The sequence below is a fragment of the Chionomys nivalis genome, chromosome 16, assembly GCF_950005125.1.
Source record: "Chionomys nivalis chromosome 16, mChiNiv1.1, whole genome shotgun sequence".
NCBI classification, from domain to species: Eukaryota; Metazoa; Chordata; class Mammalia; order Rodentia; family Cricetidae; genus Chionomys; species Chionomys nivalis.
Window position 1 is genome coordinate 34446151 of NC_080101.1, and position 23417 is coordinate 34469567.

Sequence of the window (23417 nt, forward strand, 5' to 3'; positions counted from 1 at the left end):
TTTCTCAATGTCACTGCCTTTAATTCCCTCGTGCTCCTGTAAGTAACCCCATTAAACTCACTAGCGCACTAGCATCATCTTGGGTGAACTGTTCTTTGGTCTGGAGGTAGAGCCCTGTTTGAGGTAAAGACATGTTTGTTCTCATTGTTCTCATTGCCCCCAGGTTCACTCACTACCTACTTATCTGCAGGTAACAGAACAATGCAGACTTTTCAGTACGTCACCCTAGGTAGGTCCCTGTAAGAACAGGTCTGCGAGGCTTTAGATGCTGAGCTATAAAATGGGCCCTCTCAAGATACCACAATGTTTCTTCACAAACCAAAGCTGAATAAACAAGAGTTCTTATTCTCCTGAAATATGAGGGAAATTTGTCATTTTCATAGCAAACTCAATAAGTTTTTATTTAATTCATTGAGAAGCTTGATGAAATCATTTATTTCAGTAGAATAAAACAATCAGCAGCATGGAAGAGTAAAGTGCTACATAAACTCCAAACATACAGAAGATCTGGAAGGCTCATGGGCTCACACCTCTACAAGCGAAACAGGCAATTTTCAAGCATGCTATTTTAACTACCATGATGTGCAGTCATATGCTATGCTGGTCAGTGAAGCCATGAGTTTTGAAATCTGAGAACTAGAGAAACAGGAATCCTAAGACTGTACCTAGCAGCATCTACATGGTTTGGGCCATATGCTGGGACTAAGGGCTAAACTGAGGCTTTAACAATGGAGGCTCTTCAGTGATTCCAAGGTGAGGGTGGGAAGACAATTTTTAGATAGCATTATGGGTGGGAAGTAAACTGTACCGCTTTGATGTGTGTATCAGGTGCTAAAAAATGCCAACACGCATTCGGAGGTAGCCAGTTAGCAACAGTGAGGGGAGAATGGATAAGATCACAAAGCAACCTCAGTGCTTAGCAGAGGCGCCCACGGAAGATGCAGCAGGATCACAGAGCTTCCAAAGCTGCCAGTCTGGCTGGGAGGAAGACTGCTCTAGCGGTGAGCCATCTCAGCACAGGGTGATGGTGTGGGGTTTCTCTCCTAAGTGGGAAGGCCACCCAGGCTTCCACTGGGTTACTGGCTTCTTTCTAGACCACTGACTCAATCAATGTTTTTCATATTTGGTATTATAAACTAAGACCTCAAAATATACTTTTCACAGCAAGAAAATTTTAAAAAATGGTAACCTATAGTCTTCCTGTCATGAGGTTGTCATAATATTCTTGGCTTTTTAGACTTTACCAATTTCATAAACAATCTGAATAACTATAAAATGCTAATCTATTAAACTTTAATAATTTAACTTATTACAGCATAAGAACCTTTTTAAATTTTAGGTGTTGACACAACGAAAACTGACTACCAAATAGAAATGGAAATTATGTTAACAGACCCAAAAATCACATAATAGAAGTAAAAATTAAGCTCACCTCTAAAATGATTTTGTGTGCTGTTTCTATCTTGCTCATAATTGTATTTAGTAAAACCACATAAAGACTTTACAACTACACCCTGACACATACTTTTTTTTTTTTTTTTTTTTTTGGTTTTTCGAGACAGGGTTTCTCTGTGGCTTTGGAGCCTGTCCTGGCACTAGCTCTTGTAGACCAGGCTGGCCTCAAACACACAGAGATCCACCTGCCTCTGCCTCCTGAGTGCTGGGATTAAAGGCGTGCGCCACCACTGCTTGGCCCTGACACATACTTAAAATATGTATGAGCTACTAACTTTTGTAGACTGACCTAGAACCCAGATAACTATATTGTCTTTAAAAAAACAAAAGAAAGCTTATAAATGGGCATGATATATTTAAAAGCCCGGGACTACCTATATTTTCCAGTTAAATCAGCAATACAGGAACCTTAAGAGCTCCCTCAAGGTTGCTGAAGGAACATGCCCAAGGCAATCCTGCCTTAAGTGGTCTCACTAGGCACTGATTACAAATTCGATGTCAGCATCTGGGGAACTGACTGGCACTAAGTGACAGACCAACTTTTCCATTGAAATCTTTCTTGGGCTTTGATTAGTGAACAATTCTAAATAAAAGTTGAATTGTTTTTAATCCCTCTACTACTGTTACTTGGGCCCTGAGTTCTTCTATTAATATTTGAATATTATGTATATTCCTGGAATAATTTAAAGCTATAGTGACTACAGAGCTGGGCATATAACTCACATCAGGTACAAATGAAAGCAGAGCAGAGTCAAACTTTATGATCTCCTCACCTAACGTGAAAGAAGATTCGAACTATTTCCTGGCATGGACCCTTTATAAAGGCCTGTCCTCATCTGTGTGCATCCTGGAGGTGCTGACAGCATGTCAAAGTGACTACAAAGCCTTTCCTCTTCAAGTAACATCCAAAAACAAAAATATAACGAAGATCTTCATTAATGTCCGAAATAAAATTATTCTCACTGAACAAAGTTTCAAATACAAAGATCACAGAATGGGCGATCCCAGTCTGTCCTACTATGATGCTTTTCAAGAAGCTAGTGAGCAATGTGCCCTCCCCCTGCCATTCTCCATCCCCTCTTCTACACAACTAGAGAGGGTACTCAGTAAGTGATACTGAGTAACCAGTAATACTCGGGATGTGAAAACACCACCTTTTATCTGAAAACTCCCAAAGACTACATAGAAAAGCATTGCAAATCCATGGGAAAGCAGCTTGGGTGTGAGCAATCACAAAAAGTTATTTGTTTGTGAAGTAGATTAAATAGACAAGGAACTATGGCTTCCAGTCCCTTAATCTAAGCAGGACAAATTGTTGGGACACGGCCTGAATGTCTACCTATAGCACAAAGAATTTATAACAATAAAAAAGTAATGAAGGGTAAATACAAAATAATATTTTGTAAACAATCCTTAGGTTATACCCAATGCAGAATGTTTAATGAAGCAACTGAGTCTCAGCTCTTAAGTCACAAACCAGCATTATAACTCAAAGTCAAATATATACTCATTGGCCAGATATATCCGTCGGAATATAAGAGCTGCCAGTGCCAAAGTCAGGATGACGATGAGCATGGCAGACCCGCCGTGCTCAGTATGGTTGGCTCTTGGCGGCTGGCCTTGGGTCACGTCGGGGGAAGTAGACCTTCTCTGACTCTGCTGCTGGGCCCGGCGCTGTCGAGGGCTCATGGAGGTATTCTTAGGAGCTGGTTGGGTAGGTTGTGGCAAGGGTGCTACAGATGGATTCTGGGTTCCATACTAGAAAACGATAAGAAAATCTGTTTAAAACTGGCAAAAAAACAAAACAAAACAAAAAAACAACATTTGTACATGCACTCATTAACAGTTTAAGGATATGTGGTGTATGATGAAGGTAAATCTACAAAGACCACGAAAATGCTAAGACTAGGCACCAACACTGATGAATAAGCCAGAAACACGAGTTATCTTGAGCCCTCACGAGGGGGAGGAGCCTGTTTATCAGCACACAGACGCTGCTCTGTCTCTCCAGATGGTAGACACAACAGCAGTTTCTGCCAGGCATCTGGATACTGCTCCTCTTTCAGAAGGGTCAAGGAGAGAAGCAATCTTTTCCACTTTCAACTTGAGAGTTACCCATTAGAAAGAGTAGAAAGAATGGAACTCCAAGTCATTTACCTTTGATAAACCTGACTTCTTCAGTATTACCTTACCATGTCGACATCCATCAACCATAGTAAGAAAATAAGCCACACACTTTCATACTGCTATTGTAGAAATGTGCTTGCTTTCAAACTCAGCATATCCTTTCCCATAGTCCCAGACAAGGAGCTAAACACAAGTCTAAAAGCCTCTTTAACACAGTGCTGGATATTGTACGTTGTCAAGAGTGCCCTGAGTACGTGAGTTCCTCAGTGTATGCTGCTCTGTACCTGATGTTCCCCCAAAGCCCTGCTCAGCCAGGGACAATTATAATGTGACACAAGGGTTTCAAAATCTTGAGTTTGCCTCAGAGATGACACAACTGCAATACCACATTCAGAGAAGCCACACAATGTATGGACTGTACTCACTCCTTGACCTCCTCGACTACATTAATGGCTTTTAATGCATACACTGAGAGTAGCTGTTACCACTAGAACTAATTTTTTCAGACAAGAAATAAGAATGAATGTTTTACTCAGAATAAAATGAATTAAATACAAGGTATTTCAAACACTTTCCAACAGGGAAAACGTAAACGCTTAAAAGAATCAAATAATATAACCCCAATTCTTCTATTAATCATTAAGAGCATAAGCTTTGTGCTGGCAACAACTCTAACAGGAAGGAAAACTGCTGGTCTGAGTTATTTGCAGGATTTCCATTTGAAAGCTGACATCCACTTCCACATTATGACGTGCTAGCTGAGTGTGACAGCTCCCGCCTGTAAAAGCAGCACTGAGTATGAAGACAGAAGATGGTGAACTCAAGGCCAGCTTGGGCTACCTCCAAATACAAAGGTGTGGGGATGCCCCATTGCGGCAGAGCACTTTCCAAGCATCCACAAAAACCTGGGTTTGATCCCTAGGATACGAAAAAAGCTTAGATAATCTGAGTTTCTTAAAATTATTCTTTGTAGTTTCTTAAATGTTCTTAAAATTCTTTGAAGTTTCTTAAATGTTCTTAGTTAACCCATAGTACAAAGTTATAGAGAAACTACTGGTGAGTTTGAGCTTAAAGTAGCTCCAATGCTGAATTAAGAGCTGCATAAACTTGGACTTGTACATAGGGCTCCAAGGGACAACCTGCCCACGGAAGAGTGCAGACACAAAAGTCTATGTTGTATGGTGATATGTCATCACAAACGCATACAGTACGTGAACCAATATTCAATGAGTGAACTGAGTTACAGCAGCCAACAGAGAAGAATTACAGTCTAACTTCTGCATCCTTCTGACGCTCAGCTAAGAGCATAAATGTATTCAGTAGATCTGAGAACTGAGGCTTAAAGAGAACAAACAGCTGGTGACCCAGCTAGCCCTGAATACATGATCCTCTTGCCTCAGCCTCCCCCAGCGCAAAGAGTGTAGGTATGCACCACCATACCCAGCAACGAATAGGTTTTTTTCGGAGACAGTTTCTCCGTGTCGCCCTGGCTATCCTAGAATTCACTCTGTAGACCAAGATAGCCTTGAACTCAGAGATCTGCCTGCCTCTGTCTCCCAAGTGCTGGGATTAATGGCATAAGGAACAGGTTCTTAAGGAAAAAAGACAATGACAATATCACTATAGCCTAAGAGACTGACTCATACTAAAGTTTTTACTGACTTATTTTTTCCTTAGTTTGAAGGGAGAATATCTTGCCCATAAAATTAACAAAATAAATTATAATGGTTATATAACAATTATAAGCATTTATTTCTAGTCTGGCTTTGTCTAGTAGATATGTGTTCCTAAGCCAGTGTCTCAGCTCCCTCATCTGTACAATAACGATAATGTCCAATTCAGCAGTTGTGAGGATTAAATGGATTAACAATATAAAGTGCTTAAACACAATTACTTACTAAGTGTTAATCACTATTAATATACTATTAACATATCCTTTTGGAGGCATCTGGATTTCAGTTTAAAAATTAAATTGTAAATTTATTTAGGATAGTTTGTAGCCTCCTTATTAGTATGATTAATATATTTATAAAACAATTATTAAAACATGATTGTATTCTGAGCACTTGAAGGTTAAGGCAGAAGGATTGGTAAATTCCAGGCTAACTTGGACTACATAGCAAGACATGTCTCTTAAAGAAAAACAAAAACACCTTAAAAGGTTCATTGCACACAAGACTCTAGGCTTGATCCCTGGTATTACAAAATTAATCAATTGATGCCAAATACTTTAGTACATGTGCTTCAGCAAAAATGCTTATATAATGTTTTATTTAGGTTTCTATATTTCAGATACCTTTTGGGCAGTGACCATTGGCTAAATACTGATGAAATGCTAAAATTTTTCCTATCTAAGTAATTATAGTCATATAGTCAGTAACTTTTGTTTGCTTTTTATATTAAATAGAATGCTTTACTATGGTGTGCATGCACATGATACATGTGGGTGCAGGCTCCACGGTACACTGTGGAGGTCAGAGGACTACTTAGTGAAGTCTGTCCTGTCTACCTTGACGTGGCTCCAGGGACTGATCTCAGGTTGCCAGACTTGTGTGGCAAATGTCTTTACCCACCGGACCATCCCACCAGTCCTGGAATGCTTTTTAATATAAAATAGAAAGACTTACTCAAACTTTAGTCCCTGGGATCGCAGAACTGATAGACTGAGGAACATAAGCTGCTATCAGGTATTTTTCCTAGACCACTTACTATATCAAAGCAGTAAGTCACAGACACAGTAACTAAAATAAGTGTAACTGGAATATGTTACAAGACACCTGACAATGGATTTAAAGCATACTGATATGCCATCTTCCTCCCTGAAAGAAAACCACTCAAAACTATTTCATTCTTTGTTTTCAATTTTTCTGACCTTTGAGTCCTTTAGGATTAGTGAGCTGACTTAGTGCATAAAGGTGCTGCTGCCAAGCATAGTGACCTAAGTTCAGTGCCAGGTGCACATGGTAGAAGAGAACTAATTCCCACAAGTTGTCCTCTGCCCTCTACACATACATAATAGCATATGCACACCTTCCTCAATAAATCAATAAATGTCTTCTATAAGCCACATGGGGAAATAAGATGCGGTTACCTAGTCAAATAATCTTTAACAAAACTGATTCCAAGAGTGGTAAGTTCATCGTGTATACATCTTAAGTCACTTTCCCCTCATAATCCTCATTATTTAGCACCAATCCAGTAATATTTTTAATCAGTAATACTCTGATCACCTGTTTAAAGCAATGGGTCAGAGTAGCGCTAGCTCTCTCGTAAGACACTCAATCTTCCATCTAACAATTCCTGCCACTAACTCCACACAAGGCAGTGTTCAACAGGGCTGCGTGAGTGGAGTTTAAGTTCTGCATCTATGCTTCTAAACAGAGCTGCCAACCGCCTGCTGTGGCTGCGGCGTGCCTAGGACTAGGACATGCTAGTGTGCCGGAGGCCAACACTGATGACTTCACTGAACCTTCTGAATTTAAACTTAGATAGCCACGTGCGACCAGAGGACAGGGAGAACTACCCCAAGGCAAGGCAGCACCTCCCATCTGTAAGATGCATGCTAACATGCATGTTTTATGTAGGCTAGCATTATGTGAAAGAAGCATCCTGAATGACAACAGGACTTTCTCTCATCCAACACCACTTAACAAAAAAACTAAAGTCCAGAAAGATGTATTCAGAACAACATAATTATTGGGGCAGTTGGGCTATAACTACTAAGAAAAAAATTTCAGTATTTGATCTAGAAGGATCTTACCTTACTCCAAACAAGTGTGTGTTTGTACGCATGTAGGGTGTGTGTATGTTTGTGTGTGTGGTGTGTGTGGTGTGTGTATGTGTGGTGTGTGTGGTGTGTGTAGGTGGTGTGTGTAGGTGGTGTGTGTAGGTGGTGTGTGTAGGTGGTGTGTGTAGGTGGTGTGTGTAGGTGGTGTGTGTGTGTGTAGGTGGTGTGTGTGTAGGTGGTGTGTGTGTAGGTGGTGTGTGTGTAGGTGGTGTGTGTGTAGGTGGTGTGTGTGTAGGTGGTGTGTGTGTAGGTGGTGTGTGTGTAGGTGGTGTGTGTGTAGGTGGTGTGTGTGTAGGTGGTGTGTGTGTAGGTGGTGTGTGTGTAGGTGGTGTGTGTGTAGGTGGTGTGTGTGTAGGTGGTGTGTGTGTAGGTGGTGTGTGTGTAGGTGGTGTGTGTGTAGGTGGTGTGTGTGTAGGTGGTGTGTGTGTAGGTGGTGTGTGTGTAGGTGGTGTGTGTGTAGGTGGTGTGTGTGTAGGTGGTGTGTGTGTAGGTGGTGTGTGTGTAGGTGGTGTGTGTGTAGGTGGTGTGTGTGTAGGTGGTGTGTGTGTAGGTGGTGTGTGTGTATGTGGTGTGTGTGTATGTGGTGTGTGTGTATGTGGTGTGTGTGTATGTGGTGTGTGTGTATGTGGTGTGTGTGTATGTGGTGTGTGTGTATGTGGTGTTTGTGTATTAAAGGACAAGAGCCATACCGATGTGCCAGCTGTAGCACCCTGGAATGTTGTAGGTAAATCGTCTTGTGAACCATTTAGTGAAAAAGAGTGGTTTAAGTCTGATTCAGCGATAGTCTTTCCAGATGAATTGACTTCTGCCTATAAATAAGATACACCCAAGAGCAGTGTTAGAAGAAGAAATGTATCAGCAATCAACTACTCCCTCTGCTGGGTCACCCTCCTCGCTCCTTTCTTACGAGCTACATCACCAGTCAGCTAGCTTTGGTCTGTCTGCATCTGCTATATGCCATGTCTGACAGAAGGGCACAAGACAGCCTGCATTCTCAACAGCTGCTACCTGCTGAGAACAATGCTACGGCTCCCAGCCTCAATTCCAAGAATCCTTGCAAACTAAAGCTTTGGGGTGACTTTTAGATAAAAGTCTGACGTAACTATGTGAGGCTAGCTTGGGCTTTCTGCAACAATAATAGTCCCAGGTTAACCTAATTACTGTAACTACTCAATTAAGCTGTATGTATTTCCTCAATCTGAAAAATCACAATATTCAAAACAAGAAAGATTTTAGGTGTAGAAGAAATCCAGGGAAGATCTTTATACTTCCTCTTTCAGGAACTATGATAAAACTGAAGAAAAAACCCAAGAACTGAGCGCAGGAGCACAGAGGGCAGAAAGGCAGGTCAGAGGGAGAAGGCAGCATATGTTTAATATGGGTTAATTAAGTTCCAGAAACACAGTGTGTTTACTCAAAGTATTAAAATATTATATAAATTTTATATTTGGGTAAAAAGGTAGAAAATTAGAAACATGCTGAAATATTAACAGCAGTTAATCTCAGAGGTGAGGTTACCCACTTTGTTCAAAAAGAACGAGAAATGGGATAGATTTTTGCAGGTGAACTGAGGGCAGGGTAGTGGTGAAGGACAGAGTACTGGGGGAGACAAATGGAACTGGGGCATTTCAGGAGCGATGTAGAAACGTAATGCAGTGGGAACTTCTTGGAATTTATAAGGGTGATTCTAGCAAGTGCTCCCAGTAATGGGGGGTACTAAGCCTGAACTGGCCATCTTCTATAACCAGGACTGAGACATCAAGCCAGACACAAAACCTTCCACCTCCAATTTGTTCTGCCTGCAAGGTGTGCTGGGCTAATGGTGGTGCAGTACTAGTAGGATGGCCAACCAATGACTGGTCCAACTTGAGGCCCACAAAAGGGACCACACCCCTGACTCTGCCTGGATAGCCAGGAAGCAGAGGCTGGATAGCCCAGAGATCTAGGATAGAACCAAACAGGACTAACATAAATGGACAGACAGAAGGATAGAAGGATGGACGGATAAATGAATACATGATTTCTAATGATTTTCTGCTACACTTATAGACTGGTGCCTAGTCCAACTGTCATCAGAAAAGCTTCAAGCAACTGATGGGAGCAGATGCTGAGAGCCACAGCCAAACATTAGGCAGAGCTCAGGGAACTCAGAAGAGGGAAGGACTGTAGGAGTGGTGAGTACACAAGAACATGGCCCACAGGATCTACTGAGCAGGACTTACAGGGGCGCACAGAGACTGAAGCAACAATCTCAGAGTCTGCACGGTGCTGACCTAGGCCCTCTGCATATATGTTATGGCTGTGTAGCTTGGTGCTCCTGTGGGACTCCCAACAGTGGGAATGGGGAATGCCTGCTCTTGGGACCCTCCTACTACCGGGTTGCATGCCCAGACCTGGTAGGAGGGTTTATGCCTAGTCTTATTGTATCTTGAACTGACATGTTCAGTTGATATCCCTGGGAGGCTTTCTCTTTTCTGAAGAGAAATGGAGGAGGAGTGGATCTGGGGGAGAGCAAGGTTGGGGAAGGACTGGGAGGAGTGGAGGTAAGGAAAACTGTGATCAGGATGTAATGTATGGAAGAAGAGTAAGAGAAAGAAAGGAACAGAGAGAGGGAGGGAGAGAAGAGAAAGGGAAGACAAGGACTAGGGTTTATGGAGCACTGTGTGGTTGCGTGCTGATTGACATACCCTGACAAAGTCCGAGGAAGGCACCACTATTATTTACGGGGCACACGATGGTGAAGCACTGCGTCTGGGGTGTCAGCAGTAAACAGCAAAGCTCATCTGAATGCAGCCTTTACCAGTCTAGCTATAACTATGCCCCAAAGTCTGCATGAGTGTAGCTTATATGTTTTGTATTAAGAAAACACTCTTTATAAAAATCTCATGTCAATAGAACTACATTACTTCCCTTTTTATCTAGAATTCAACAGTAAACAAAAAGGTTACACAAACAGATCTGTTTAGGAGTTTATAATACCTTAAAACTAATTTGTCTCGCCAGTTCTTTGGCTTCTTGGTCAGCCTGGCTGGAATCACTTCCAGATTTTAAAGGCAATAGGACATCCTTCATGGCAGAGCCACAGCCTTCACAGCAGAAATCTTGTGATCTGGTAGGAGACAATGTTGTTCAATGAGCATAAATCAAACAGCTGAGAACTAACTCCCCTTTACAAGATACTCAAATGGCGGCTAGAGTGCTCTCCCAGAGGACCAGGGTTCCATTCTCAGCACCCATATGGCAGCTCACACCGTCTGTAACTACAGTCCTAGGGGACCCAATGCCCTCTTTGGCCTGCACAGATGCTGCACATCCATGATGCACAGATGTACATGCACGAAGGAAGACATCCATAAACATAAATCAAAGAAACCAAATCTTTAAATACATTTTAAAGACACTCAAATATGGAATAACTAAAAGAAAAGGGCACTTAACAACTTCATAGCACAGTCACCCACAGGCCATGAGTCAAGGGAGCAACTGTGTTCTGAGGAAAGTAAATGGTTCATTAAAAAACAGCTTAGGTTTCATTTTTAAAAAATAAGTTATCTAAAGAAAGCTTCAGATCTACAGTGGCAACATATTTCTGTAAACTGTCTATTATACTCTGTGATACCATCCTGAAGAACACAGACCATGAGCCTAGTCAAGTCTGTGAAAAGGTCTAATATAAAACTCCAATTATATCTTAGAAAAAACATACAACTGGAAAGAAGTCAATTAAAAATAGAATTTATGAGCTAGGCAGTGGTGGCCCGAGTCTTTAATTCCAGCACTTGAGAAGCAGAGGCAGGCAAATTTCTATGAGTTCGCAGCTAGACTGGTCTAAGAGTTCCAAGACAGCCAAGGCTACACAAAGAAACCCTGTCTTGAACAACCAAAAGAAAAAAATAACAGTAATAATAATAATAATTTATGCTGGGCTTGGAGGCATACACCTTTCATTCCAGAAATCTGAGTTTGAGGCCAGTCTGGTCTATATAGTGAGTTCCAGAACAGCCAGAAAGGAAATGGTACTTTGAGTTGAATGAGTTTTTATGACTATATAGAAAAACAAAACTAAGAGAGGGCAATATCACCATCATATCACTACCTAATAAAAATTTCCTTTATTTTATCCCAGATCACTTTTTGAATATCTATTACATAAGCTGAAGCTATGCGAGCTGCTAAAGAGCCCAAAGATTGAGTGGGCTCCTTCACAGCCCCAGAGAGCTGATCTTACAGTCAGCTGTATGTAAACAATGGCTATGGCTCCTCCCACTTGTGACGCCAACTGAAATGGGACAAAGGGCCAGCAATGCTTTCTAGGAAATTCTGTTTCACTGGAGTAAACCAAATCTTAGTAGAATGTTTCCAACTACTTTATTTTCTAGTTATTATTTTATGAGTACTGGTGTTTTGCCTGCTTGCATGTCTGAGCACCACATGTGTTCCTGTGCCCACAGAGAAGAGAAGACGGAGGAAACTGGATCCTGCGGGGCTGGAGTTACAGACCATTAGGAGTCATAATATGGGTCCTCTGGAAGAGCAGCTTAGTGCGGACCACTGAAACCTCTCCAGCCCATCAACTACTTTTAAATGAATGAAATAGTTAGGCTGGCAATACAACTTAGTGGAAGAGTACCTGCCTGACATGGAATGAAATCCCGGGACTGATCCAAAATACTACAAAAAAAATATCATGGATCAATTTTTTTTATATTCTGATCACTCCAAGGGAATTTGCAGAGCTGGATTTCCACAATGCTAAGACTGGATCCTTAACCACTAATACCACTCGGCCCTAACAAGGGACTTACTTTTTGGCAAGTGCTCTTCTCTCCTCGGGTGTGTAATCTAGAGAACCTATGGCTCCCTCTCCTTTAGTTGGCATAAAACCAATGATGGCCAGCAATGCTGTCCTTACTGAAACAGAAAATGAACATCAATTCAGTGAAAGGAGCTGGGGCAGGAGCTGGGCTGGGGTAGAAGCTGGGTAAGGGTAGATGCTATAGTAGTAGCTGGGTTCGGGTAGGAGCTGGGTTGGGGAAGAAGCTAGGGTAGGAGCTGGGCTGGGCTAAAAGCTGGGCTGGGGTAGGAGCTGGGGTAGGAGCTGGGGTAGGAGCTGAGCTGGGATAGGAGCTGGGTGCGGGTAGATGCTGGGTTGGGGAAGAAGCTAGGGTAGGAGCTGGGCTGGGGTAGGAGCTGGGTAGGAGCCAGCTCAGCAGCGCAAGCACAGGGACCCATGCTCCCTGTATGCTTGCTGTAAGAAAGAAAAAAGAGCAGTGCATGCTCTACCCATTCTGGGGAAGCAGACAGGAGGCTCCCAGGACCTTGCCTGGCCAGCAAGCCTAACAAATATGCAAGCTCCAGGTTCAGTGAGAGACCTTGCCTCAAAAAATGGGGTAGAAGAGAATTAAGGAAGACACCCCTCAACTACTGTTGGCTTCCATACACATCTGCACACAAACATAATAAGCATGCGCAGGTACACACACACACAAATACAAAATAAAAATTTTAAAGGGAACTAGGTTTACTTTGGAAAAAAAAATCTGAAGGTTTTCAGGAGATGTGAGAGGTTATTAAAGTTCTATACAAACTTAGACATGGAAAAATATTTGTTAATTTCCAAGGGTACTACATATTAGCCAAAACATCTTTGCTCTCAAGTGTATTATAAGCAGCTTCTATTCACTAATACTCACTGCTCCATGAAGGCTGCCAGGTTTCAGGATGATGCCCTGAGATGCTTAGGCAGATCTTCTTGCCTACTTCAAATCGCCCATTAGCCTTAGAAATAAAGAACGTATTTTAAAAACTGCAAAAATCTATTTAATGCCTTCTGCTTTCCAAGAACCAATACACATCATATTTACATATAAATAATAATTTTAAAGATAATATTTAAAGGAATTTAACTCTAATAAAGGAGCGGTTTTTTGTCCTTGTATAGGTATTCAAAAACATTTGTTAAAGGCTGAATAAATAATAAAGTTTTTTTTTTTCTTTTTTTGAAGGTGCACTGGCACTTCTCTGAGACTGAGCAGCACAGCTGGAACTGATGCTATGCCTTGTGCCTACTACAATCCAGGTTTGCATAAAGAGAAGACACATAGAGGCCAAGTCACCTGACATGCTGGAAGAGGCTTTAAGACAGGAGCAGTTTTTCAGAAGGTTAATGCCATTTGATTAGATAGAACGTGGTAAAGGAAGAGCGGAGACCATGACTTTGATTTGGACACAGAACTGATGGTTTATAGGAAAGTTACCAATGACATCGAGCAGGCAGGCAGAAATAGAAGCATGCTGATGTCAGTAAAAGACGGAGACTCTTGACACCTTTTTCAGAGGTGAGCACTGCAGTCCTGAGCAGGTGAACAGCCACACGGCTGAAGGAGGTGAGGAAAAAAGGCAGAAGCACCGCTGGGGGGAGGCTGACTCAGTCCCGCCGCATCATGGGTCATGTTCAGTAAATATTTGCTCAATCAAAATTGAAAGTGACTTTTTTAAGAAAGAAAGTGAACAAGAAGGCAATACTGACTACTGACTAGGACAGGGCTCCTTTTCAGTGTGATAAATCCAACTGATCCACTGGCTAACTACTGGTAAAAAGCTGTTATCTATTGCCCAACACACATACACTCATATACACCAGCCCCTTTCTACAAGCTATAGTCAGTCTCTCTCTCTCTCTGTCTCTCTGTCTCTCTCTCAGACACACACACACACACCTCTCCACCTCTCACATACACCAGCCCCTTTCTCCAGGCTGCAGTGATATTTCATTTGTATTTTAATAAGTAAAGCTTGCCTGAAGATCAGAAGGCAAAACAGCCACATTGGTCAGCCATACAGGCCAGGCACTGGTGGCGCACACCTTTAACAAAAGTAGCCACACTAGTTAGTCACAGAGGCCAGGCAGTGGTGGTACATGCCTTGAGTCCCTGCACTAGTGAGGAATATAAGGCAGGATGAGACAGGAGCTTGCTCTCTGTCAGTCTGGAGATTTCAGAGATAAGAGCTCTCTAGTGGCTTGCTGCTTTGCTTCTCTGATCTTCAGGTTGAATCCCAGTATCTGTCTCAGGGTTTTTATTATTCATGCTACAGCAGACCTCTTGTTTCTCCCAGTTAACTGAAATAAGTCCTGACACGGGAGCCTAAAGGGCTGCCCCAGCCTTCATATCAACATCAACAGTTAGCAGTAACAGCCAATGCTTGCTGAGCAGCTTCTAGATGCCTGGAACTTTAGGATGTGGCTGTACTTGCCACAAACAACATTCCATCAGACAGAAACAAAGATAATATACAACCTCCAGGCGGGGAATGGAAAGAGCACTGCTCAGGGCCCTGGCCAGCTGACCCTAAAACAAGCACCTTCTGCACTCTCCAGAGCGCAGCTGGAGCTAACAGCTGTGTCAGAGGAGACTCGATGACCAGGATGAGGACTGAAGCTGTAGCAGCTCTCGGGTGAGTTTCACCAGACAACATTTGTGAGACGACTGCAGCAGTCTACACACGAGTAAGATCGTCAAAGAGAAAACAAGGCGACAGAAAGGTCTGTGCACGTATGGATGGATGGATGTGTGCTGCATTTTTCACGGTTAGGAAAGAATTAAACCTAAGTGGGAATGGGACAGTTTAGCAATCCAGAGAGTTAATATACCAATGTTCTTCTTTCACAAGAAAAGACAGAAAGGCAGAAGTCTGAGATACAAACAGAAATAAAACAGCATTTATTAAGGTTTCTAAGAGCTATCACAGGTCCTGATCTTTTCTTTCCGTGTCAGCCATCACAGCTCACTGCAAATGGGAGGAAACTCGTGAAAACGGGGAGAGACGGACGGGAAACCGGAGCTGGCGCGAGCTGCACTCAGCATCACCACGTCCAGGCGGCACGCTACGGAGTCCTAACAACTGTGCTATGACATTATGATTCGCCAGTATCACCAGTGCTTCACAGATACAACAGCTTCCTCGGGATTAATCCGAGGAGAAATTATTGCACTCCTATGGCCTAGGTGCTGATGGCAAAATTAGAATATTCTACTTCATTTCTTATAAATATGCTGACTACATTTGCAGATAACTGGAGAAGTTACCCACAAGCACTGTAAAATGCCAAGAACTCTTACCGTTAGCAGAATAATGCTTGGTGGTTTCATGGGGTACTCTGGTGGCAGAACTATGCGTCCATGATAAACTCCTCCATCAAAATCAGAATCTGGGGGCCCTCTAACTGTGAAGTGCCATTCAAAAAGGTTATCCTAAGCAAAAACAAGAATCCACAGGATCAAGAACATTTAAAAATTTTATCATTTTTATTAATAGTAACATTAAAAATGCCAAGTGAGGGAAATCAAATGTTTCCTAATAGTGCTATTAGCCTCTAATGCTCAAGATGCCTCAAAAGTCATAAGCAAAAAGGTGTTATTTAACATAAATTTTATGTTTCATAAAAGATGAAATCTCTTTTAACCAAATATTTAATTTGGTTTAAAATTTAAATTTAAAAATTATATATTCATAAATAAGATCCATTTAAACTGGAAACTAATGCCTCAAAAAATCAATTAGTGGAAATAGTCAAATCATTAGTATATATGTGAGTTGTCTTAAGAAAGCTTTAAAAAGTATTCTTCATTATGTATAACTGGCCAGTAATATTAACAGACTAGCTACATGTCACTGTACATTACTAAGTTCTTACACATACTATCTTTTCACTATTATCATGAAAACCCGACTATGTACGGTCAGCACCCTCCTTTCAGAAAGAGCAAAAGAGATGCTTGCGTCGGTAGCTGCAGAGACCCCACAACGGTCTGAGTCTTCCTGAAAGTGCAGTGTGTGGGGTTTTTACTGACCCTCCCTCCCTCCATACTGAACACCAAGTTAACATCACTCACAGACAGAATCCCTAAGTTGTATTGCCAAACGAGCCAGACAAAAGGCTAATAAAACACTCATGAAACAGAATAAAGTAGATCAATAAGAACCTCAAAAACACATCAACAGTCAAAGCAACGGACAGTGAAGCCCTGCAGTCCTCAGGAGAGACAGAAACCAACCTCCAGAGGCTGAGCGTGGTAATGATCGGTTGGGTCTTTCAATTCGGCCGCTTCTTTCATCAGTCGTTTAACAGCTAAAAGAAAATGGAGATATTTAAAACATACTTGTCCAAGTGATTGGCACAGGCTGATAAAAACCTTCCTAGCCAGGTGTGGGGGCGCACGCCTTTAATCCCAGTTCTCAGGTGGTGGAGGCGGAGGCAGGTGAATCTTTGTGAGTTCAAGGACACCCCGATCTACGGAAAGCAGACAGAAAAAAACAGGTCCTACCTACCTACTTTCCCTTGAAAGAAAACCAGGTAGTTGAAAAACAAAAAGCAGGTAGCTCTCCAGACGGGTAGGAAAGGCAGAGAAGATAAAGTGAACCATATAAAGGGTAGGTTAGAGTGTGGGAGACACAGGCTAATGGGGAAGCAACTCCCACACACAAAACCAGATCAATCTGGTGTCGCCTGAGTCTAGGTTTTTTTTGATCTAGGCTTTAAAAAGTTCCTAGCCAGGACTGAGGGCACACAGGTGTAACCCCTGAACGCAGGAGGTCAAGACAGGAAGATTTCAAGTTTGAGGCCAGCCTGGGCCACACAGCAAGACTGTTTCAAACAACTTAAACTAAGTTTACTTCATAACTGTTAATATTCTTTTCCATCTACTACTCTAAAGCGAGTTCATCCACTTTATCAAATACTTCAAGTACTTACTAGGCGCTAGAAGTGGCAACTACAATTGTAACATTCTAGGGCATCAGAGGGACTAGAGATTCTCATCTGGGCAAATGAACGTGTCTGAAATAGGACAGAGACTAGGACTCCTCTTCCAATGATCCTAATGGCCAGTCATGTTGGAACCAGCTTGAGTCTCTTGCTATGTGATGTCATGACACTGTACCTACAGTACCTGTTTAGCCCTTGTCTTTCCTGCTAAGTAGTGGAAGGCTCTACTTCACTATGGCCTCTTCAGAGCTTAGAACAGAAAGTATAAAAATACAACAAATGAATGGTAAAGTCTTCCATCATTTCTCGTCCAAGAATCTGCAACTGTGACTGGCAACATTTTTTAAATGAACTTGACATTAAAAACTTTTTATTCAACACTGATAAAAAACAAAAACAAAAACCAATCCCTCTATGTTTTGGTTGAAAAGGTCAGTGTGGAAGGTCAGGGCCTCCCATCTAGAGGCCCGTGGAGGGAGACTGAAGGCTGTTAGGATGGCTCAGCAGATCTTGTTCAAACCCCAGGACTCTGGGCGGTGGTGGCGCACGCCTTTAATCCCAGCACTCAGGAGGCAGAGGCAGGCGGACCTCTGTGAGTTCGAGACCAGCCTGGTCTACAAGAGCTAGTTCCAGGACAGGCTCCAAAACCACAGAGAAACCCTGTCTCAAAAAACCAAAAAAAAAAAAAAAAAAATACAAACCCCAGGACTCAGAGGCATGCAAGTTTGTAAAGCCAGCACTACTGTAAGACAAGGTGGAGAGACAAGAAAAGTACCTGCAGGCCAACTAGAGCACACAGCAGAAACAGCAAGAGTCTTCATCAACAAGGTGAAAGCAAGAACTGAGGCAGGAAGGCTGTCCTCTGACCTCCACACATTCACCTTGGCACACGCACACCTGCACACACAATCATAATACTAACAATGATGCTAACAGTGATGTCTTAGGGTCTGTATTGCTGCAACAAAACACCATAACTAAAAAGCAAGTTGGGGAGGCAAGGGTTTATTCAGCTTACACTTCCACATTGCTGTCATCACCAAAGGAAGTCAGGAAAAGAACTCAAGGAGGGCCGATTCTGGAGGAGAGCTGCTTACTGGCCTGCTCAGCCTGCTTTCTTATAGAACCCAGGACCATCAGCCCAAGGATGGCACCACCCACAATGAGCTGGGCACTCCCCCAATTGATCACTAGTTAAGAAAATGCCTTACGGCTGAGTCTTACAAAGGCATTTTCTCAACTGAGGCTCCTTCCTCTCTGATGACTCTAGTTTGTATCAAGTTGACATAAAACCAGCCAGTACAAATATAATAAAAGTCCTCTTCTATTACTTCCCCTACTGACAAAAGCACTTTAAAGAAGGGTCTATCCTCGCTCCCAAGGTAGTTAGTTCATGGTAGGGAGATCATGTGGCAGCTGGCTGGTTACACTACATCCACAGTCAGGAAACACAGAGACAAGTGCCAGAACTCAGCTCATGTTGTCTATCAGTCCAGAACCCTAGACCATGGGATGGTGCCCCCCACAGTTAAGGTTAGCCTAATCTATATAATCCAGTCCCTCACGGGAAATGCTCAGAGGCTCATCCACTGTCAGGTTGACAACCCAATGTTATAATGGTTAATTTCAACTGTCAATTTGATGAGACATAAAATCACCTGGGACATAAGCCTCTAGTTATGACCATAGGAGATTATCTTGATCTGATTATTGAAGTGGAAAGACCCACCCACTGTGGATGGCACAATTTCCTAAGCTAGGATCCTGGACTCTGTGCAAGTATACACATATATACCTATACATATAATTGTGTGTGTGTGTGTGTGTGTGTGTGTGTGAGAGAGAGAGAGAGAGAGAGAGAGAGAGAGGACTTTCTGCACTTTGACTTTAGATACCAAGCTCCTGCGGCCACAACTTCCCCACTACAATGAACTGTGAGCCAAGAATAAACACAATCACCCTGCAGCTGCTTCTGTCAAGAGTATTTTATCACAGCAACAGCAAAGGAATCCAGATAGAAACTAGCCATCACATTCTGTTTTAAAGCCACTTAAAAATACCGATTCCTAAGGAGAAGGGCCTCTATGGAATGTCAAGGTGCAAAGAGCTGCCAGGCTAGAGTGGCGCCTTCCTCCTGACAGCCCATCTCTTGCTCCAGCCCCTGCTCCTCTCTCCTTGCAAGATTATTTCCTAGAGCTCTCTGACTGTGGGAGACAACATCAATTAAAGAAGGGACTGACAGCTGCATTCCTACTCCTAAGCCGTTTATGGAGGCCATCTGGTCTCTCTGGATCAAGACTTTAGGCTCCATGGCCCCAGCATCTGCTCTCCTCTTTCGCCCAGCTAGTTCACTGCTTACACTACATTTAGGACCAGAAACATACAAATAAAGAGATCGTTTACAGGCCATGTCTTCCAATCATCAGTTCCCTTGGGAAGTCCCTATCTTACTGTAGCCAATTCCCAAGACATGGTGAATTTCAGGAGGCAGGCGCATTAAAAACCTGAGTCCTAAATGATGCTCCCAATTGCCTCTTCCTGTTCCCAAGAATGAAGGCATGTCAGCAAAAGTTTAAGAATTAATGTTTTTACTTACAAAGACACTGTGAATGTGTTTACTTTTTTAAATAAAATTGAAAATGTGCCAGAGAGTTGCTCAGTAGGTAAAGACACTTGCCACCAAGCCTGACAACATGAGTTTGACTTCTGAGTCCCACCTGATGGAAGGAAAGCACTGAGTCCTCTTATCTTCATCTGAGTGCCGTGGCGCTTACACACACAAACACAAACACGCACACTAAATACATAAACACTAAAACACAGAGGGCTGGAGATAATCCAACACCAGCAGACAGGAAATGAGATGTTTACTTCCTTTCACGGAGCCATTAATCTGAGACTAAAACAAAGCAAGCATTACCACCAAGCTTCTTAGTATTTCAACAAGTTTCATGGCTCATCTAATTCACCTTCTCGATGAAATCAAAATCGTCTACACCAACAGGAAAAATTTTTTAAAACTTTCCTTTTAGAATACCATAATCTTTGAGGAAACTAAAAACAGGATGGAATTTATAAAAAGATACAAAAGTCAATCAAAACTCAACATACTTTGGAAATTTATTAACTCACTATGTAGACCAGACTGGACCTCACATAGATCTGCCTACCTCTGCCTCCCAAATGCTGGAATTAAAGGCACATCCTACCATACCCAGCTATCAATGTATTAATTTCTAAAGTTGCTTAAATTTTATCATAATCTCGAGTACGATAACCTATCAAGATTGAGCAATTTGGGGCTGGAGAGATGGCTCAGAAGTTAAGAGCACTAGTTGCTTTTCCAGATAATTCCCTGGTTCAATTCCCAGCACCCACATGGCAGTTCACAAACTGTCTGTTACTCCAGTCCCAGGGGATCTGACACCCTCCCTCACACAGATATACATACAAGCAAAACAATTCAAATTTTTAAAAAAATCAATAAATTAAAATAAATCATTAAAAAAAAAGATTGAGCAATTTCCTGACAACATTTCACGAGGCATTATTCTCTGACATTCACCCAAGTACGTCTGCTGATCTAGAGCAACCGTGTGACTAACAAAGTACACACGACTTAGCACAGTTCTACTTTTTTTTTAATTAATTGATTTTATTTTTACGTGCATTGGTGTTTTGTCTGCATGTATGCCTGTGTTGGGTGTCAGACCTTGGAGTTACAGACACTTGTTAGCTGCCATATGGATGCTGGGAATTGAACCCAGGTCCTCTGGAAGAGCAGTCAATACTCTTAACCACTGAGCCACCTCCCCAGCCCCACAGTTCTAGTTTTAAACTCCAACTAATTCAATCATTCTGGCATCAAATTGGTAACATTCAAGCATTTCTACTTTCTCTGTCTCTTTTTAATTCTTTAGGTTGTAAGTGATAGGCTGAAGACAGAGGATGTGATCCCTTTAAAATTCAGCTGTGTAGCCGGCCAGTGGTGGCACACACCCTTAAATCCCAGCACTCGGGAGGCAAAGGCAGGTGGATTTCTGTGAGTTCGAGGCCAGCCTGATCTTCAAAGTGAGTTCTAGGATAGCCAGACTGTTACATAGAGAAACCCTGTCTTGGGGAAAAAAAGAAAAAACAGCTGTGCAAATATCATTCTTGCACAGGCATGGCCAATTTTAAATAAATCTCCTAAAGTATGACGGATTCTACAACCGGGCACTGAAGGACACTTGCTTGTCAGTATTCAAGCTGACAACATTCTGTCCAGTCAATATCCTCGGGCTTTTCATTTCTATAGTCTGAACTTTTTTAAATCAAAGATTCACAATATCCCATATGGATGTTAGACTTTAAAGTCCAAACTAGGAAACGGTGTGGGAAAGAAAACACAAAAACAGCAGCAAGGGTACTAGTTCAAGAATCAATACCCTGAGCTTTTCATTCAGAGCTAACGGGGTTTCTTCTCCTGACAAATTTATCAGGGTACATTTAGAATAAATACCATTTACAGAATCCAGTAACACATATCACACCAGCCTTAATATTAGAGAACTGATCATGGTTTGGGGGGTTCGTTTTTGGTTGGGTGGAGAGGACGTTTTTGTTTTTTGCACTGTTTTTAATGCACCAGAAAAAAAAAACAACAACAACAACTGGAGGCCGGGATTGTTTAAATGAAGGAAATAAATTCTCCGCGTGAATTGAGACAAATTAGCAGTCCACCCCCATCAAATCATGATTAATTCTCAAGTACACAGCTCAACTAGTTCAGTTACGGGACATGTTTTTCAATGTCTATAATTCTGTTCTTCTCCGAACACTGAAATGGGATATTTCAACGACAGATCCCCCAAAATGCGAGTCAAACACCTAACAAAGTTGCTCGGCAGCGACAGAGAGGGTCCTGAGGATGCGAGTACAGCCGGGAGGGCTACGGTCAGTACTTCCCGCTGACGTCGCCTGTACACCTGCCCTTGGCAGGACCGTCGCCAGCTCCACTCGGCAGGGACTGGGAAGGGGAGGTCAAGAGCCAAGGGGCGACAGCCAGCCTGAGGCTCCGCAGCGGCCGCCCCGCCCTGCGGCCTGCACCCCGGGACCCGCAGCGGCCTCGCGTAAAGCGCGAACCCGGAATAGCCGCGAGAACCGGGGGTACGCGAGCCGGCCGAGGCGCCGCTCCGAGCCTCCAGGGCTCCCGCCCGGCCGCCCAGCCGCCCCAGCTCCGCTCACCCGGGCTCTTCAGGTTGTAGCGGGTCTCCATGGCGGGGCTCCCGCTACCGCTCCCGTCGGCGCCGCGGCTGCCCGGGTGTCGCGCGGCGGACGCGCCTGCCGAGGGCCTCCGCTGACACCGCCCAGTCCGGCCCGACCGCGGGCGAGGCGCGAGGCGAGGCCGGGCCGCGGGGTCCGCCTCCCTGAGGGCCGGCCGGGCGCCGGGGCGTCGCCGAGCCGGGAGCCGGGCTGCGGACGGCCTGCGGGGATGACGTCAGAGCCAACGCGCCGCTGTGTCACCGCCCGCGCCGGCTCTGTGAGGTCGCCTGACGTGGCGGGACCGGTGGAGACCGGCGGCTTCCTCGTTGTTCCCCGGAGCTCGCGGGATGTTCGGAGGAATTAGTTCCCATGTCTCACATGACAGGGAATGGCTCCTCTTTCCCAGAGGAGAATCTGAGATCTGGATTCACATCCTCAATGTCTCGAGCAATAGGCAAATAGCAACTGCCCTGCCCTTAATGTCTCCCACTCTAGCATTTGAGTGTGTGGCGAATGGGGTAAACCTTGTACCTGCCGTCGACTGGTATGGGACCGGCACGCTAGTTCTGGTGGTCATGCCCTTTACCTTGGCTTCCACTTCCCGTCCTATTAATATTGGCCACAATATTTCCAATAGGGCTCCCCAGAACTGGGGTCTGTCACAAACTTTTACTAGCTCTGCTTCATCTAAAAATAGGAAGTGATTTCTTAAGTGAGTTATGCCTGACTAGCCCTCCGATACGCTTGGCCCTTGTAACTCTTGTAAACGATAAGTTAAAAAAGGCCAGTGATTCCTGATTCCATAGCTGGTTTGATCGGAATCCATGCTAACATCTTACAGGCCCCTTGGATCCTTGCATCGTCATCGTGGGTGTAATGACTGGGCCCTGCTTAATTAACTGATTAATTAATCCTTGCTCCTTCATAAAAGTCAAGTATTTGAAAAGTAAAAGAAATGCAGAATGAGGTGACTAAGATAACATCATTTTGTCTCGATCTTACCCTGACTCCATTTGTGTCTGGTTGGGCACTTTTTCA

General features: G+C 43.2%; 1 protein-coding gene across 2 annotated transcripts; it reads right to left on the reverse strand.

Moving 5' to 3' along the window:
* Window positions 1–415: 415 nt before the first annotated feature.
* Ube2j1 (ubiquitin conjugating enzyme E2 J1) lies at window positions 416–22608 on the reverse strand. 2 transcript variants are annotated; one of them, XM_057790586.1, is made up of 8 exons: window positions 22362–22607; window positions 16426–16499; window positions 15490–15621; window positions 13063–13147; window positions 12175–12280; window positions 10349–10478; window positions 8059–8178; window positions 416–3213 (listed from the first exon to the last, which is right to left on the reverse strand). In XM_057790586.1, exons 1-8 carry the CDS (start codon window positions 22390–22392, stop codon window positions 2938–2940), a joined length of 954 nt encoding a protein of 317 aa, XP_057646569.1. In that variant the 5' UTR covers window positions 22393–22607; the 3' UTR covers window positions 416–2937. The 2 variants fall into 2 exon arrangements, with proteins under 2 accessions (XP_057646569.1, XP_057646570.1); XM_057790587.1 differs by lacking the exon at window positions 8059–8178 and having other exon boundaries at window positions 22362–22608.
* Between the last annotated feature and the right edge of the window lie 809 nt (window positions 22609–23417).

Coding starts and splice junctions, on each gene's coding strand:
- Ube2j1 (XM_057790586.1), bottom strand. CDS start 22,392: ATGGAGACCCGCTACAACCTGAAGAGCCCGG. Junction 15,622..16,425: donor ACCACGCTCAGCCTCTGGAG/GTTGGTTTCTGT, acceptor GTTTTTGCTTAG/GATAACCTTTTTGAATGGCA. Junction 12,281..13,062: donor CTGGCAGCCTTCATGGAGCA/GTGAGTATTAGT, acceptor TTTCTGTTTCAG/TAAGGACAGCATTGCTGGCC.